The sequence below is a fragment of the Haematobia irritans genome, chromosome 3 (genome assembly GCF_050003625.1).
Source record: "Haematobia irritans isolate KBUSLIRL chromosome 3, ASM5000362v1, whole genome shotgun sequence".
Taxonomy (NCBI): Eukaryota; Metazoa; Arthropoda; class Insecta; order Diptera; family Muscidae; genus Haematobia; species Haematobia irritans.
The window spans coordinates 199,131,206-199,146,047 of NC_134399.1; the positions used below are offsets into that span (position 1 = coordinate 199,131,206).

At 30.7% G+C, this 14,842-nt stretch overlaps 1 protein-coding gene across 10 annotated transcripts in view; it reads right to left on the reverse strand.

Annotated features, from left to right (window-relative positions):
• AMPdeam (AMP deaminase) overlaps nucleotides 1-14,842 on the reverse strand; it is a 105,195-nt gene that overhangs the window by 14,020 nt on the left and 76,333 nt on the right. For 5 of the 10 annotated variants that reach the window (XM_075302135.1, XM_075302132.1, XM_075302136.1 and 2 more), the window contains 5 exons: nucleotides 8,945-9,246; nucleotides 3,871-3,918; nucleotides 1,077-1,192; nucleotides 895-989; nucleotides 713-838 (listed from right to left, as the gene is read on the reverse strand). In XM_075302135.1, coding sequence (XP_075158250.1) covers nucleotides 713-838; nucleotides 895-989; nucleotides 1,077-1,192; nucleotides 3,871-3,918; nucleotides 8,945-9,246 — 687 coding nt within the window. Of the gene's footprint in view, nucleotides 1-712; nucleotides 839-894; nucleotides 990-1,076; nucleotides 1,193-3,870; nucleotides 3,919-8,944; nucleotides 9,247-10,506; nucleotides 10,577-14,842 lie in introns of all 10 variants that reach the window. The other 5 variants (XM_075302138.1, XM_075302137.1, XM_075302139.1 and 2 more) reach the window with 2 other exon arrangements.

Here is a 14,842-nt window from a genome sequence, read left to right on the forward strand (position 1 = left end):
GTTGGCTAAATGTAATCTTCTATAGCTCTAACTGTATGTGAGAAATTTCATCGAAATCGGTTCAGATTTAGATATAGCTCCCATATATATGTATCGCCCGATTTGGTCAAATTTGGCAGTAAAACCCTTATTTATCAACCGATCGTAACCAAGGTTGGCTAAATGTAATCTTCTATAGCACTAACTGTATGTGCAAAATTTCTTCGAAATCGGTTCAGATTTAGGTATAGCTCCCATATATATGTATCGCCTGATTTTGAAAAATTTGCCCCTATTAACCTTATTTTTGACCATAGGGGCCTCATTTATTAACTGATCGTACTCAAATTTTACACAAAGTGGCCTTCTGTGGTATCAATACCTGAAAAATATTATACAAATTGGTTCAGATTTAGATATAGGTCCCATATATATGCATAGCTCGATTTTGTCATATTTGGCCATAATACTCTTATTTATTAACCTATGTTATTCAAATTTCAAATTTTGATGTACTAGTTTTGTATGCTTTTTAGTATCATGTCTTTTAGTATCAAAAGAAAACATTGTTTGTCTAATATTTTGTTCCTCATAAAAGAATCAGAGATTTGATAACCTGACGAATAGTTCTCTACGGAAACAATTATATTTTTTGATTCATAGTGGTGGTGGGTATTTAAGATTCGGCCCGGCCGAACTGAAGTCCGTATATACTTGTTTTATATCCACTTACCTTATATTATAGAAATCTCTATGTGGCACGGCCTTTTGAGAAGCCAGTTCTCGTAATTCATTAAGTAAAACATGCAATTGGAATTTGGACGACAAATAGCATAAACGACGATAACAAAATGATTTCCTAAAAAAATAAAAAATAAATTAAAAATATTTTCACAATGGTCCAATTTTCCTTACAATGGTCCATCGGCAATCATATTACACATAATTTGCATATCATTACAAAAATCCTTGAGTTTTGGATAATTTGGAATCATGGGTTCTTGAGAATCCTATATTACAAAAAAAAAAAAAAACAACAACAACAGAATTAGAGAACTTCTTTAGATTGAAATTCAAATTCTTGGCCACAAACTTACCTCATTCTGGAAAACATTATAAACACCATCTACAGAACGAATATCATACTTCTTATCAGCGGGGAATTCAATATCCCAAGGATCACTGGTTTCCGTCGGTGGGTGTATGGGATGATCTAAATACGGTGGCGTTGGTGTTCAATGATAGGTGGTCGCAAATTTTACCAAGGATGGTGATCGTAAATTTCAAAAATTTTTAAGGTGTTCGTTTGTTTGGTGTTGGTGATGTTTAAGACGCAGTGCGATTGTTTTTGTTTTTGATTTCCAAAAAAAAGTGCAATTAAATTGCATTTTTTATTGTATCAAAAATCGAAGTTTGTATTTGTTTTTTTTTTTTTGTCATATGATTCGAGTTTGGCAGATGGCATGTGGAAATAAATGAAATGTTTTTAAAACAAATTAACAATGATTACAAGTTCCATTGGATCAAGACAAAGACATACATAAAGAAATTATTATAACAATGTTTAGTAGAAAAAAAATATATAAAAAATAATGCTTATTTTTTTTTTTTTTTTTTTTTGTAACAGATCTCTTCAAAGAAAGAAAACGAAACAAAACATAACAATGGATTAAGGGAACATTGGTGTTTGTCAATTTCGTAAAAATTTGTATGTTGTCTGTCTGTCTGTATGTATAATAATTTCTGCACAGATATGGTGGGAGGCTATTTCTTTTTAATTTTTTAGTGTCCAAAAATAATCTATTTGAAAAAAATGTTGAACACCTGCCATTGACTTTTTTTCATAGATTATTACTGGAAGCTAAACAAAATGTTCCATAAAAGTGCATTGACCGTTATTTGCATTAATTTTTTATTGATTTATATTAAGTGTGTATATTATGTTGACGCACGACTTTTTCATATGGTTGCCATAAATTTTAGTGGCATATGCGTTGCAATCTTCTTTGATTTTGTCTTTATTTAGTATAAAATACTCTATATTGTATATTAAAAAAAAATATTTATTTATTTTTTAAAAACAAAAATATTTAAAAAAATAATTAATTATAAAAAAATAATTAATAAGAGTCATATCTGTGCAGATTTAAGTGTTTTAAATGTCAAATTTTTCTTGGATTTGAAAAATGTCCAAGAATGTTGTTTTTGAATTATGTAAGTTTGTACCTTTTGTGTAAGGGGTTCTTTTGGGTGAAATTATTATATAAATTAATTTTCAAGAGGTCCTAATACTACCTCTGCTATTCTGCTATTTTTTTTAAGGAAATTATTTGCTTTTTTTAAAGCTAAAACAGAGGCAATTGTGTTCTTTGTGTGTGTGTTTGCAACATATGTGATAGACAGTAAACTCTAGACATGAAATACGGCAGTAGTGTGCTGGGTGCCGAAAACAATGCAAAAATTGAATTTCTTTAAATACACAACATGGCTTTGGATACACAGGAAAATTATTAAATTATATTGGGTCTATTACTATTAATTAAATTTCTTTGTGAAATTTAAAAACTATTTTTTTCTGTGCATCCACATAAATCTAATATATTTTGCAACGAAGCGGACATTTGTTTTTAGTGAATTACGGCATTTTCAGTAACAATCATGTTCAAACTCTTTGTATATCATTCAATTAACAAAAGCAAGCAAAGAAAAGAAAAATTAAAAATAATAATAAAAAAATTATAATAAAAAATATGAAAAATTAAAATTGGTTTTTTAGCATACCAGCGCTCAATAAAATCTAGTATAGAGAATTGATAAAAATTTAGAAGGCGTAATTTATAGAATTTATGAAAACTCGTAGCATGTATGTGAGAATTCACTTATAAAAATTCATAAAATTTATGAAACGTATGTATGGATTTACAAAAATTTAGAATTTAGAACAGAACTTATAAAAATTCTGTTCTGTTCTAAATTCATAGAATTTATGACAATTCATAGAATTTATGAAAATTCATAGAATTTATGAAAATTCATAGAATTTATGAAAATTCATAAAATTTATGAAAATTCGAAGAAGTTATGAAAATTTATCGAATTTATGACAATTCATAGAATTTATGAAAATTCGTAGAATTTTTGAAAATGCATAGAGTTTATGAAAATTCATAACCATGGCGAATAATTTTACCGATACAAAATTCGTATCAAGTGAAGCTGTTAAAATCGACTGTATTAATTTTTTTTGCCAATTATGAGAGGCATAACGAAATTACCTTTATAATGGCAAGCATTTATCAAACAAAACGCCGCATATTTGACCTAAATCGAATCATTGAAATAATTCAATGGTTATAAAAGCCTTCAATTTCAAAAATAATGGATTTATATTTACTGCACCGATACACTTTTTATTCCGTCATGCTGTATGCTAAAAATCTTTTTTCGAAGCTAGAAGCATTCTATCTAAATCGTAAAGCAAAGGAATATAGCCCCATGATCTGATATTCGGAATCATAAATCGCAAGAATTTATTTTTCATATAACGAAAAAAAAAAATGGAGATGCTCTTGGACTCTCGAAGTTTTAATTAAAGATAACTTTATTGCCAAGTTGATATGGTTTAGAATTAAGAAATTTTTGCGATTCCGGATATGGAAACATGGGTGATAAATATTTCAAAAGTAAACCAAAAATTAAAAAAAAAAAAAAACAAAAAACAACTAAAATATAATAGTTAAAACGAATTCAAGTGCAAGAAAAACAGTTAACGGAAAAATTTTACAAAAAATAAATTTGAAAAAAAAACATAAAACAAATCATAAACTCTTGAAAAAAAACTTATTTTAAATTGAACGAGGAAAAGAGAGATAGAGAGAGATCATGTTGTACCTCTGGGTGGCAAATGGATCATTGGTAGACTGATCTTGCGGATTAATTCTATAAAAGAACAATGAATGAAATCAAAATGTATACAAGTCAAAATAAAGGTTTTATAAGGAAACAAAACAAAAAAGAAACTAATTATAGCTAAACAAAAGTAAAATGGATCAAACAGATAGTAAGGGAAAACGGAGGAAATTAATAAAAATAAATAAATGGTGCTAAGTGATAATTTTAAAGTTTTCCATGTAAGACAAAAAAATTTAATGTATTTTGTCGTTCATGGTTTGAAGGCCTTAGGGGTTTTTTTACATTTTAGGTTAAGTTAAATAGAATTTATAAAATTAAAAAATTTAATTACACAGTAATCCAAATATACAGAATTCAATTACTGGATGCACACAAAAAAATTTTTTCTGATCCAATCACGAAATTAATTGATCCAATTAATATTTTAATTGAAATGTCTTCAATCACAGAAATGATAGTATCAATTAAAAAATTAATTGAAGGTCAATTAAAAAATTAATTGAAGGTCAATTAAAAAATTAATTGATACTATTAATGTTTGTGATTGATTTTTGTTTCAATTAAAAAATTTGCTGATTCAATTAAATTTTTAATTGAATATTTTTTAAAACTCAATTAAAATTTTAATTGGAAAATTTTTTGTGAAATTTTTTTCTGTGTGGCATTTAGAATTTTTTGAAAACAAAATATTTTTACTTCACCAAATATATTTCTGGCAAAATAATTAATATTAAATATATTAAACTATTATATTATTTAATATAAGAGCTTCTAATTTTCTGAACTTATTTATGGTTTGTACGTTTTATTACTAAAGACAATATGCTTTATTGGAAATATACATATATAGCAGATTATATTAACAGAAATATGTAATAATGCGACAAAATAAAAATACAAAATATAGAGACTGATAAGCTCTTTAATATTTCTTATGGATAAAATAATAAAAAAACTATAAAATAGCTTGAAATTAAAAAAATAATAATAATAAAAATTGTTATAATTTATTTTGGACAACAATACAATCAAAAAAAAAAATCTGCTAAAAACAACAGTCAGTGTCTATTATTATAATTTTTTAATTCATAGTATAATAGTCGAATAAATTAAAAAAAAAAATAAGTTTTAAAATATAACACAAAGCATTTAAAAAATATATTTTTATTATATTCTAGCTCTCTAGTGATTTTTAGATTTTTGAGCAAATACTAGACTTTTGTTTAATTTGATTATTTTTTGATTTTGATTGTATTTTCTTTGTAAAATATGTTTAGTGGAAAAATAACAGACAATGATAACTATTTCAGCAAACTTTGACTGATTTCCCATTTTTAGCAGACTTTTTCTGTTTTAGCAGATTTTTCTTCTACGTCTAATAATAAATTTCTTTGCGTATCAAAAATATGTATTTTGTGCAGGATCGCTGATATGTAATGCAACAAACTTCAGGTTGCTATCATTTCTAAATCGCTCGTCAGACAGCTGACAGTACATTTTATTGTATACAAACTTACAAAATAATTTTGATCTATTGCATTCGGAAATGAAGTTATTCGTGATGGAATTCAAGCATGATAGACTTGTGATTGAATGGACAACCATAGCATTTAAACGTTAATAAATGTTTTGATTCTCGTACTATTACGAAAAAAAGGTAACAGCAGCAGAAATCATCTGAAAAGTGATGGCCAGCTTTAATCGAATTTCACGGCGCAGTGGTAGAAAACTTGCTCGTGACCTGCGAACGGATGCAACTCATATTGAAAATTGAGCTTGAAATAAAGCCGTTGAAGTTCCACAATGTGCTACAGCTCCCCGATTTACAAGCGGTTGCTACGCTTGCACGTAATTTGCCAGTGCAAAACGGTCGGGTTTAGTTGCCAAAGAGGTTAGCTGAAAATATATACTTTCGATTGGCCCACAGAACTCTAGCGCTTCTGCCGATAGTAATGGTGTGGACCGTAATGTTCGATAGTCGCTGCCCGCCCGCATTCATCGACCATGGGGTCAAAATAAATGCCGAATAATATCGGGAAATGATAATATTTATGCCCTAGGAAGACAAACATTTCGGGCGCAAGCCATGGACATTCCAGCAGGACTCAGCACCATCACACTCAGCATGTGTCAAGCAAGAATGGCTTTAAAAGGAGATTCCTCACTTCATTTCTACTGCACAGTGGCCGCCGAAACCTTAGGAACTCGATCCGTTAGACATTAGCGCCTTTCAAACATTTTGGAGAGTAAGGTTGGCTCTAAAAAATACCAAAGTTTCCAAGATGGCGCTTTGCCGGGAATAGACCAAAATATCGAGAGCTACTTTTGTGCATCGTGCGATGACTTTTTCGACCGTTTGAAGGCAATAGTGCGTGTCGAAGGTGTCCAATTGGAAGAAATTTAAACTGATTCTCAAGATTTGATGTTACTTCCGATAACAAAATTAAAAAAAAAAAAAAACAAGTATCTTATGTACCCTCCACCATGGATTGCGTAGAAACTTCTACTAAAGACTGTCATCCACAATCGAATTACTTGGGTTGCGGTAACACTTGCCAATGGCAATGTATCTTAAAAAATCCTTAAGTAAGTTAGTCCATACCGGGGATATATTAAACAAAAAAAAAAAAGGCCGATTAAATACGTATATAATTCAGTTTGGCAAAATTTTCTATAGAAATAAAATGTTGACATAATTTTCTATAGAAATAAAATGTTGACTAAATTTTCTATAGAAATAAAATGTTGACTAAATTTTCTATAGAAATAAAATTTTGACAAAATTCTCTATAGAAATAAAATTTTGACAAAATTTTCTATAGAAATAAAATTTTAACAAAATCTTCTACAGAAATAAAAGTTTAACAAAATCTTCTACAGAAATAAAATTTTGACAAAATTTTCTATAGAAACAAAATTTTGGTAGATTAGTTTTGGCGATATGGACCAATTTTTGTGTGATTGGCGATTGGCTATATATAACTATAGACCGATATGGACCAACTTTTGCATGGCTGTTAGCGGCCATATACTAGCGCAATGTACCAAATTTCAACCGAATCGGATAAATTTAGCTCCTACAAGAGGTTCCGGAGGTCAAATCTGGGGATCGTTTTATATGCGGGCTATATATAATTATGGACCTATATGGACCAATTTTTGCTTGGTTGTTAAAGACCATATACTGACACCACGTACCAAATTTCAACTGGATCGGATGATTTTTGCTCCTCTAAGAGGCTCCGGAGGTCAAATCTGGGGATCGGTTTTTATGGGGGGTATATATAATTATGGACCTATATGGACCAATTTTTGCTTGGTTGTTAAAGACCATATACTGACACCACATACCAAATTTCAACCGAATCGGATAAATTTAGCTCCTACAAGAGGTTCCGGAGGTCAAATCTGGGGATCGTTTTATATGCGGGCTATATATAATTATGGACCTATATGGACCAATTTTTGCTTGGTTGTTAAAGACCATATACTGACACCACGTACCAAATTTCAACTGGATCGGATGATTTTTGCTCCTCTAAGAGGCTCCGGAGGTCAAATCTGGGGATCGGTTTTTATGGGGGGTATATATAATTATGGACCTATATGGACCAATTTTTGCTTGGTTGTTAAAGACCATCTGCGGGCTATATATAATTATGGACCTATATGGACCAATTTTTGCTTGGTTGTTAAAGACCATATACTGACACCACGTACCAAATTTCAACTGGATCGGATGATTTTTGCTCCTCTAAGAGGCTCCGGATGTCAAATCTGGGGATCGGTTTTTATGGGGGGTATATATAATTATGGACCTATATGGACCAATTTTTGCTTGGTTGTTAAAGACCATATACTGACACCACGTACCAAATTTCAACTGGATCGGATGAATTTTGCTCCTCTGAGAGGCTCCGGAGGTCAAATCTGGGGATCGGTTGATATGGGGGCTATATATAATTATGTACCGATATGGACCAATTTCTGCATGGTTGTTATAGACCATATACTAACACCACATACCAAATTTCAACTGGATCGGATGAATTTTGCTCCTCCAAGAGGCTCTGCAAACCAAATCTGGGGGTCGGTTTATATGGGGGCTATACGTAAAAGTGGTCCGATATGGCCCATTTGCAATACCATCCGACCTACATCAATAACAACTACTTATGCCAAGTTTCAAGTCGATAGCTTGTTTCGTTCGGAAGTTAGCGTGATTTCAACATGCTCAAATCGACTGGGGTCTTAGAGCAATATTTCGATGTGTTACAAACGGAATGACAAAGTTAATATACCCCCCATCCTATGGTGGAGGGTATAAAAAAAACAAGGAAAATCTAAAGTACGGCGGGGCCGACTAAAATAGGTTAGTTTAGTGACAGCCCGATATTTCAGGCTGACTTAGACTTTTCACTCCATTGTGATACCACAGTGATTTTTAGTTCTTTTTCATTATTGTTTTTTTTTTTTTGTTTTTAGCAACATTTAATTGTACAAAATGTAATTTAATTTTTGCTTTAAACCGTAGCGAACTTCATCGGAAGTTGAAAACCTTGAAGGAGAATGCTCTTAAAAAGAAATGTTTGTGGAACAACTTCCACCTTTTTTGCTAGGGTGTTCACAAACAGATAAATTATATTTTATATATTTATATTAAAATTATAATTATATTATAATTATAAAAAATATTAAATAATAAAGAAAAAAAAACAACTAATACATGCTCGTTATACATATATATGTTTCCAATACTCCTTCTTCAATAGATTACTAACAATCTGCTGTACAAACCATAAAAAACCGAGTGATGATAAAAATATATAAACGAAAAAAATATATATAAATAAAATCCAATAAATACATATTAAAAAAAATACATATATAATTATATACATTTAGCGATAAAAAAATATATATATAAATTTATATATTAAGCATACATATAAAAACCTTATATTAAATAAAAGATATAGATATTTTTATATTAAAAAAAAAACATTGAACAAAGAAATATCGAAAGCAGGCACTAGAAAATTATCTCACTTACCGGCAATAGATTTACGATCTTCATATTGAATTTTATTGAAACGATCACTTTCGTGCACGGTCTTCAGGAAACGCAAAGTGGTTGTGGGAAATGATTGTTCCGAAATGGACATATAACGTGAACGCATTTCCAAGGCCTGGATTAAAAGTGTCGATGCTCTTTCTAAATCTTCTAATGGCACACCGCTAGTATCCTCACCAGAAATGGAGACACGTTGAAAATTTGGTATCATATCATGATCGAAAATATTGATGGCTTCATCGGCGGTGTCACCTTGTATAGAATGTTTATCGGTCATGGCACTGGAGAAAACAGAATGGAAAATTCAAATTAGGTTTTTTTTTTATAAAATTCAATATAAAAAAAATATAATTCAGAATTATAAAAAAAAATTTTGGTATATTACAAAATCTAAAAATTTCTATACAAATATAAATAGAAAAAAAATTAAATTTATTTTTACAAATTATTTTATTTATTTTTTTCTCTTGCACGGAAAAATAATTCCTTATAGCCGTAACGAAATTCGGTCAAATAAAGAAATATTTTACATTTTAGTTTTACAAATTATTTTTTATTTATTTTTTTTCCTTTTGTTCACAAAAATAATTTCTTATATCCTTAAGGAAATTCGGTCAAATAAAGAATTATTTTACATTTTTTTTATTTATTTTTATATAAAAGTATTTGGCTATTGCCACATATATGTTTTTAAGATCTTATTTTATTTTTTGTCATCTAGCATTCAAAATTAATTTCCTATCATCGTAACGAAATTCGATCAAATTTTACAAATTTTTATTTACAGTGAAACCTCTTAGATATGGACACCCACGGTCGCCTGAATTTTGTAATCCTTAAGGAAGTTCGGTCAAATAAATAATTATTTTACATTTATTATTTTTTTTATATATATTTTTATTGCCACATATATGTTTTTAATATCTTATTTTATTTTTTTTTTTCATCTAGTACCCAAAATTAATTTCCTATCTTCGGAATGAAATTCTATCAAATTTTAAAAATTTTTATTTACAGTGAAACCTCTCGGATATGGACACCCACGGCCGCCTAAATTTTGTCCCCATTTGCAAGGTGTCCATTTAAGAGAGGTAAATTTGATGTTTTAAAATTAAATGTGGTAATATTACAAACGTCTCACGAAAGTTGTCCACTTTTCAGAGTGTCCATGTTTGGAAGGTTTCACATGGTTTTTTTGAAGGTTTCACTGTATTTTTATTTTTATATAACAGACTAAGGCTATTGTCACAAATTTGTTTTTATTTAGCCTTAAAGGAAATTTTTAACACAAAACTGTATTTTAATAGAACAGACTATAGTTATTGCCACAAAATAGGATTTACTTTAGCCTTAGAGAAAAAATTTAACACAAAATAAAACTTCGTCTGTCTGAAATTTAGTATAATTTACATACTTAATTATCTAATAAAAGTATTAATATTAATAAAATTCTAAGACTCAAATTTTATACACTTTTCTAAATTACAACAAGCCATCTCTACTTAAAAAAAAATGTGTTTTGTTTTTCTTTATTTTGTTACCTGTTTTCATAGTTCTTCCTTCGAAATTTATAACAATCATCTCTGAAGGACATTTTAGATTTGATCCTTGCTATTAGAATGCCAAATAAGTAATGACATAAATTCACATTAAATTATTATAATCATCAACTAGATACGTCAAAGTATTTTATCTATAACTAGCGTTTATACTTTATTTAATTTTAAATACACTTGAACAAAGAGAGCCTAATCTAATAATTGTACTTTCAATTTACATTTGTCAAATATTCCCTCCATTAATGGCACGCAATTTTCAATTCAATTTTGTTGTAAAGGGGTTGTAGTACGTGGGATGTCTAACAATTACCCATTTGGAAAGGGAAAGTATTAATTGAGAATATTATAGAAATTCTTTTGTAATTTTATAACATTTGTTTAGCAACTTTCTATTTAATTTATTAGAGAGTGAAGTTCAGCACCTTTGTTATTACACAACCCCTTCCGCAATACTAATCGAGACTCAGGTGGAAAGAGAATTGCATAAGGATGAAATATCAATGGGCTACTAGAAATAGTTTTATTTTCAATGTCCATACAGTGAAACCTCTCAAAGTGGACATACACTGTCTCCTAAATTTTGTACATATTTGGAAGGTGTCGTTTCCTAACAGGTTGGCTGATAAGTACCCGGTCTGACACATAGATGGCGTCGCTAGTATTAAATGCATATTATTTTTATATAGTACCAACCTTCAAATGATTCGTGTCAAAATTTGACGTCTGTAAGTCAATTAGTTTGTGAGATAGATCGTCTTTTGTGAAACAACTTTTGTTATTGTGAAAAAAGGAATTTCGTGTTTTGATAAAATACTGTTTTCTGAAGGGGAAAAATACGGTGGAAGCAAAAACTTGGCTTGATAATGAGTTTCCGGACTCTGCCCCAGGGAAATCAACAATAATTGATTGGTATGCAAAATTCAAACGTGGTGAAATGAGCACGGAGGACGGTGAACGCAGTGGATACCCGAAAGAGGTGGTTACCGACGAAAACATCAAAAAAATCCACAAAATGATTTTGAATGACCGTAAAATGAAGTTGATCGAGATAGAAGAGGCCTTAAAGATATCAAAGGAACGTGTTGGTCATATCATTAATCAATATTTGGATATTCGGAAGCTCTGTGCAAAATGGATGCCGCGCGAGCTCATATTTGACCAAAAACAACAACGTGTTGATGATTCTGAGCGGTGTTTGCAGCTGTTAACTCGTAATACACCCGAGTTTTTCCGTCGATATGTGACAATGGATGAAACATGGCTCCATCACTACACTCCTGAGTCCAATCGACAGTCGGCTGAGTGGACAGCGACCGGTGAATCGTCTCCGAAGCGTGGAAAGACTCAAAAGTCCGCTGGCAAAGTAATGGTCTCTGTTTTTTGGGATGTGCATGGAATAATGTTTATCGATTATCTTGAGAAGGGAAAAACCCTCAACAGTGACTATTATATGGTGTTATTGGAGCGTTTGAAGGTCGAAATCGCGGCAAAACGGCCCCATATGAAGAAGAAAAAAGTGTTGTTCCGCCAAGACAACGCACCGTGACACAAGTCATTGAGAACGATGGCATGAATTGGGCTTCGAATAGCTTCCCCACCCATCGTATTCTCCAGATCTGGCGCCCAGCGACTTTTTCTTGTTCTCAGACCTCAAAAGGATGCTCGCAGGGAAAAAATTGGCTGCAATGAAGAGGTGATCGCCGAAACTGAGGCCTATTTTGAGGCAAAACTGAAGGAGTACTACCAAAATGGTATCAAAATCGTAATCGTGTAATCGTTGTATCGCTCTTGAAGGGAACTATGTTGAATAATAAAAACGAATTTTGACAAAAAAATGTGTTTTTCTTTGTTAGACCGGGTACTTATCAGCCAACCTGTTATATAAATTAATCATTTTTAGGGCTCTTGATTTGATCCTTTGAAACTTTCAACTAAGGCTCTTCAGTTATATAGGTTTTAGAACAGTGAAAGATTCTATTCATCAAGATATTAAGAAACCAGTAAGGAAAGTCTAAAGTCGGGCGGGGCCGACTATATTATACCCTGCACCACTTTGTAGATCTAAATTTTCGATACCATATCCCATCCGTCAAATGTGTTGGGGGCTATATATAAAGGTTTGTCCCAAATACATAAATTTAAATATCACTCGATCTGGAAGAATTTGATAGAATTCTACAAAATCTATAGACTCAAAATTTAAGTCGGCTAATGCACTAGGGTGGAACACAATGTTAGTAAAAAAAATATGGGAAACGTTTAAATCTGAAGCAATTTTAAGGAAACTTATTTATGATTTATCGCTCGATATATATGTATTAGAAGTTTAGGAAAATTAGAGTCATTTTTACAACCTTTCGACTAAGCAGTGGCGATTTTACAAGGAAAATGTTGGTATTTTGACCATTTTTGTCGAAATCAGAAAAACATATATATGGGAGCTATATCTAAATCTGAACCGATTTCAACCAAATTTGGCACGCATAGCAACAATGCTTATTCTCCTCCCTTTGCAAAATTTCAACTAAATCGGAGTTAAAAATTGGCCTCTGTGGACATATGAGTGTAAATCGGGCGAAAGCTATATATGGGAGATATATCTAAATCTGAACCGATTTCAACCAAATTTGGCACGCATAGTAACAATGCTAATTCTACTCCCTGTGCAAAATTTCAACAAAATCGGAGTTAAAAATTGGCCTCTGTGGTCATATGAGTGTAAATCGGGCGAAAGCTATATATTGGAGCTATATCTAAATCTGAACCGATTTTGCTGATATTTTGCACGTTTTTCGAGACTCATAAAATATTCGGATGTACGGAATTTGAGGAAGATCGGTTGATATACACGCCAATTATGACCAGATCGGTGAAAAATATATATGGCAGCTATATCTAAATCTGAACCGATTTTTTCCAAAATCAATAGGTATCGTCTTTGAGCCGAAACAGGACCCTATACCAAATTTTAGGACAATCGGACTTAAACTGCGAGCTGTACTTTGCACACAAAAATACATCAACAGACAGACAGACAGACGGACAGACAGACGGACATCGCTAAATCGACTCAGAATTTAATTCTAAGCCGATCCGTATACTAAAAGGTTGGTCTATGATTACTCCTTCTTGGCGTTACATACAAATGCACAAACTTATTATACCCTGTACCACAGTAGTGGTGAAGGGTATAAATAGGTTTCCTAATGGCACCATATGAACTACACACTCAAATTAATTTATGTTTATTGGAAAACACTTGCTTGTTTTAGTTTTTTTTTTTTAATTTTTTTAAGAAATTTTGCCTGGTCCAATGAAATTTTCTTAAGAATGAATTACATCGGGGATAATATGGTAATGGTTTGGCACCAATGATTTTTTCTTCACCTTAAGCTTTTGCTTTTATAAGATGGAAAAGAATTTTGTAATTGATAGTTAATAATCAAAAAATTTCACTAAATTGTCATTATGAAAATATTTCTCTAAATTTACATTATGGAAATCTCAAAATAGGGTATAACACTCAGTTCACTTGTCGCACGTATTGATCTTTAAAATATACGATCATTTTTCCCTACAGACATCTAAAGTGTTGGAGCAGCATTTTCATGATAACCGTCTCCGAAAATATTAAATAAATTGGTTCACTCATACAAAAATCCAATTAATTTTTTAATTGAAATGTCTTCAATCACAGAATAATATCAATTCAAAAATTAATTGATCCAATTAAAAAAATTAATTGATACTTTAATTTTTTTGTGGTTAATTTTTGTTTCAATTAATTAATTTATTGAATCAATTAAATTTTTAATTGAATGTTTTTTAAAACTCAATTAAGATTAATTTTCGTGAAATTTTTTCTGTGTTAATAGAAAAAAATTACGTCACCGAATCATGAACGGATGGTAAGGAAATGAAACACAAGCGTTAACCGAAGATCAAACGGAATGTTCACGGTTTCATGTACAGACAATTAACGATTTCGTGAATAATTGGCTGTTAATGTATTGAGCGGAAAATCCAAGTTCGAATTATAGTATCGGAAATAATTTTAGATGTATAAATAAATTAGTTTATAAATTAAATGTAAAAATGAGAAATTGCAAATTTCTCAAATTAAGAAAAAAAAAAATACGGGAGTCGAACCTGGATCCTTGTAGCCATTAATAGTTAAATAGTACACTCCCGATTATAAATCCATACATCATTGTATGTTTTCCGGTGTAACAAATAGTGTTGTTGAATTTTTAAAACAGTATATTTTTTTGAATGTAAAAATATAATGCTCCTAAATTTGCATAACATGTTTGGGACA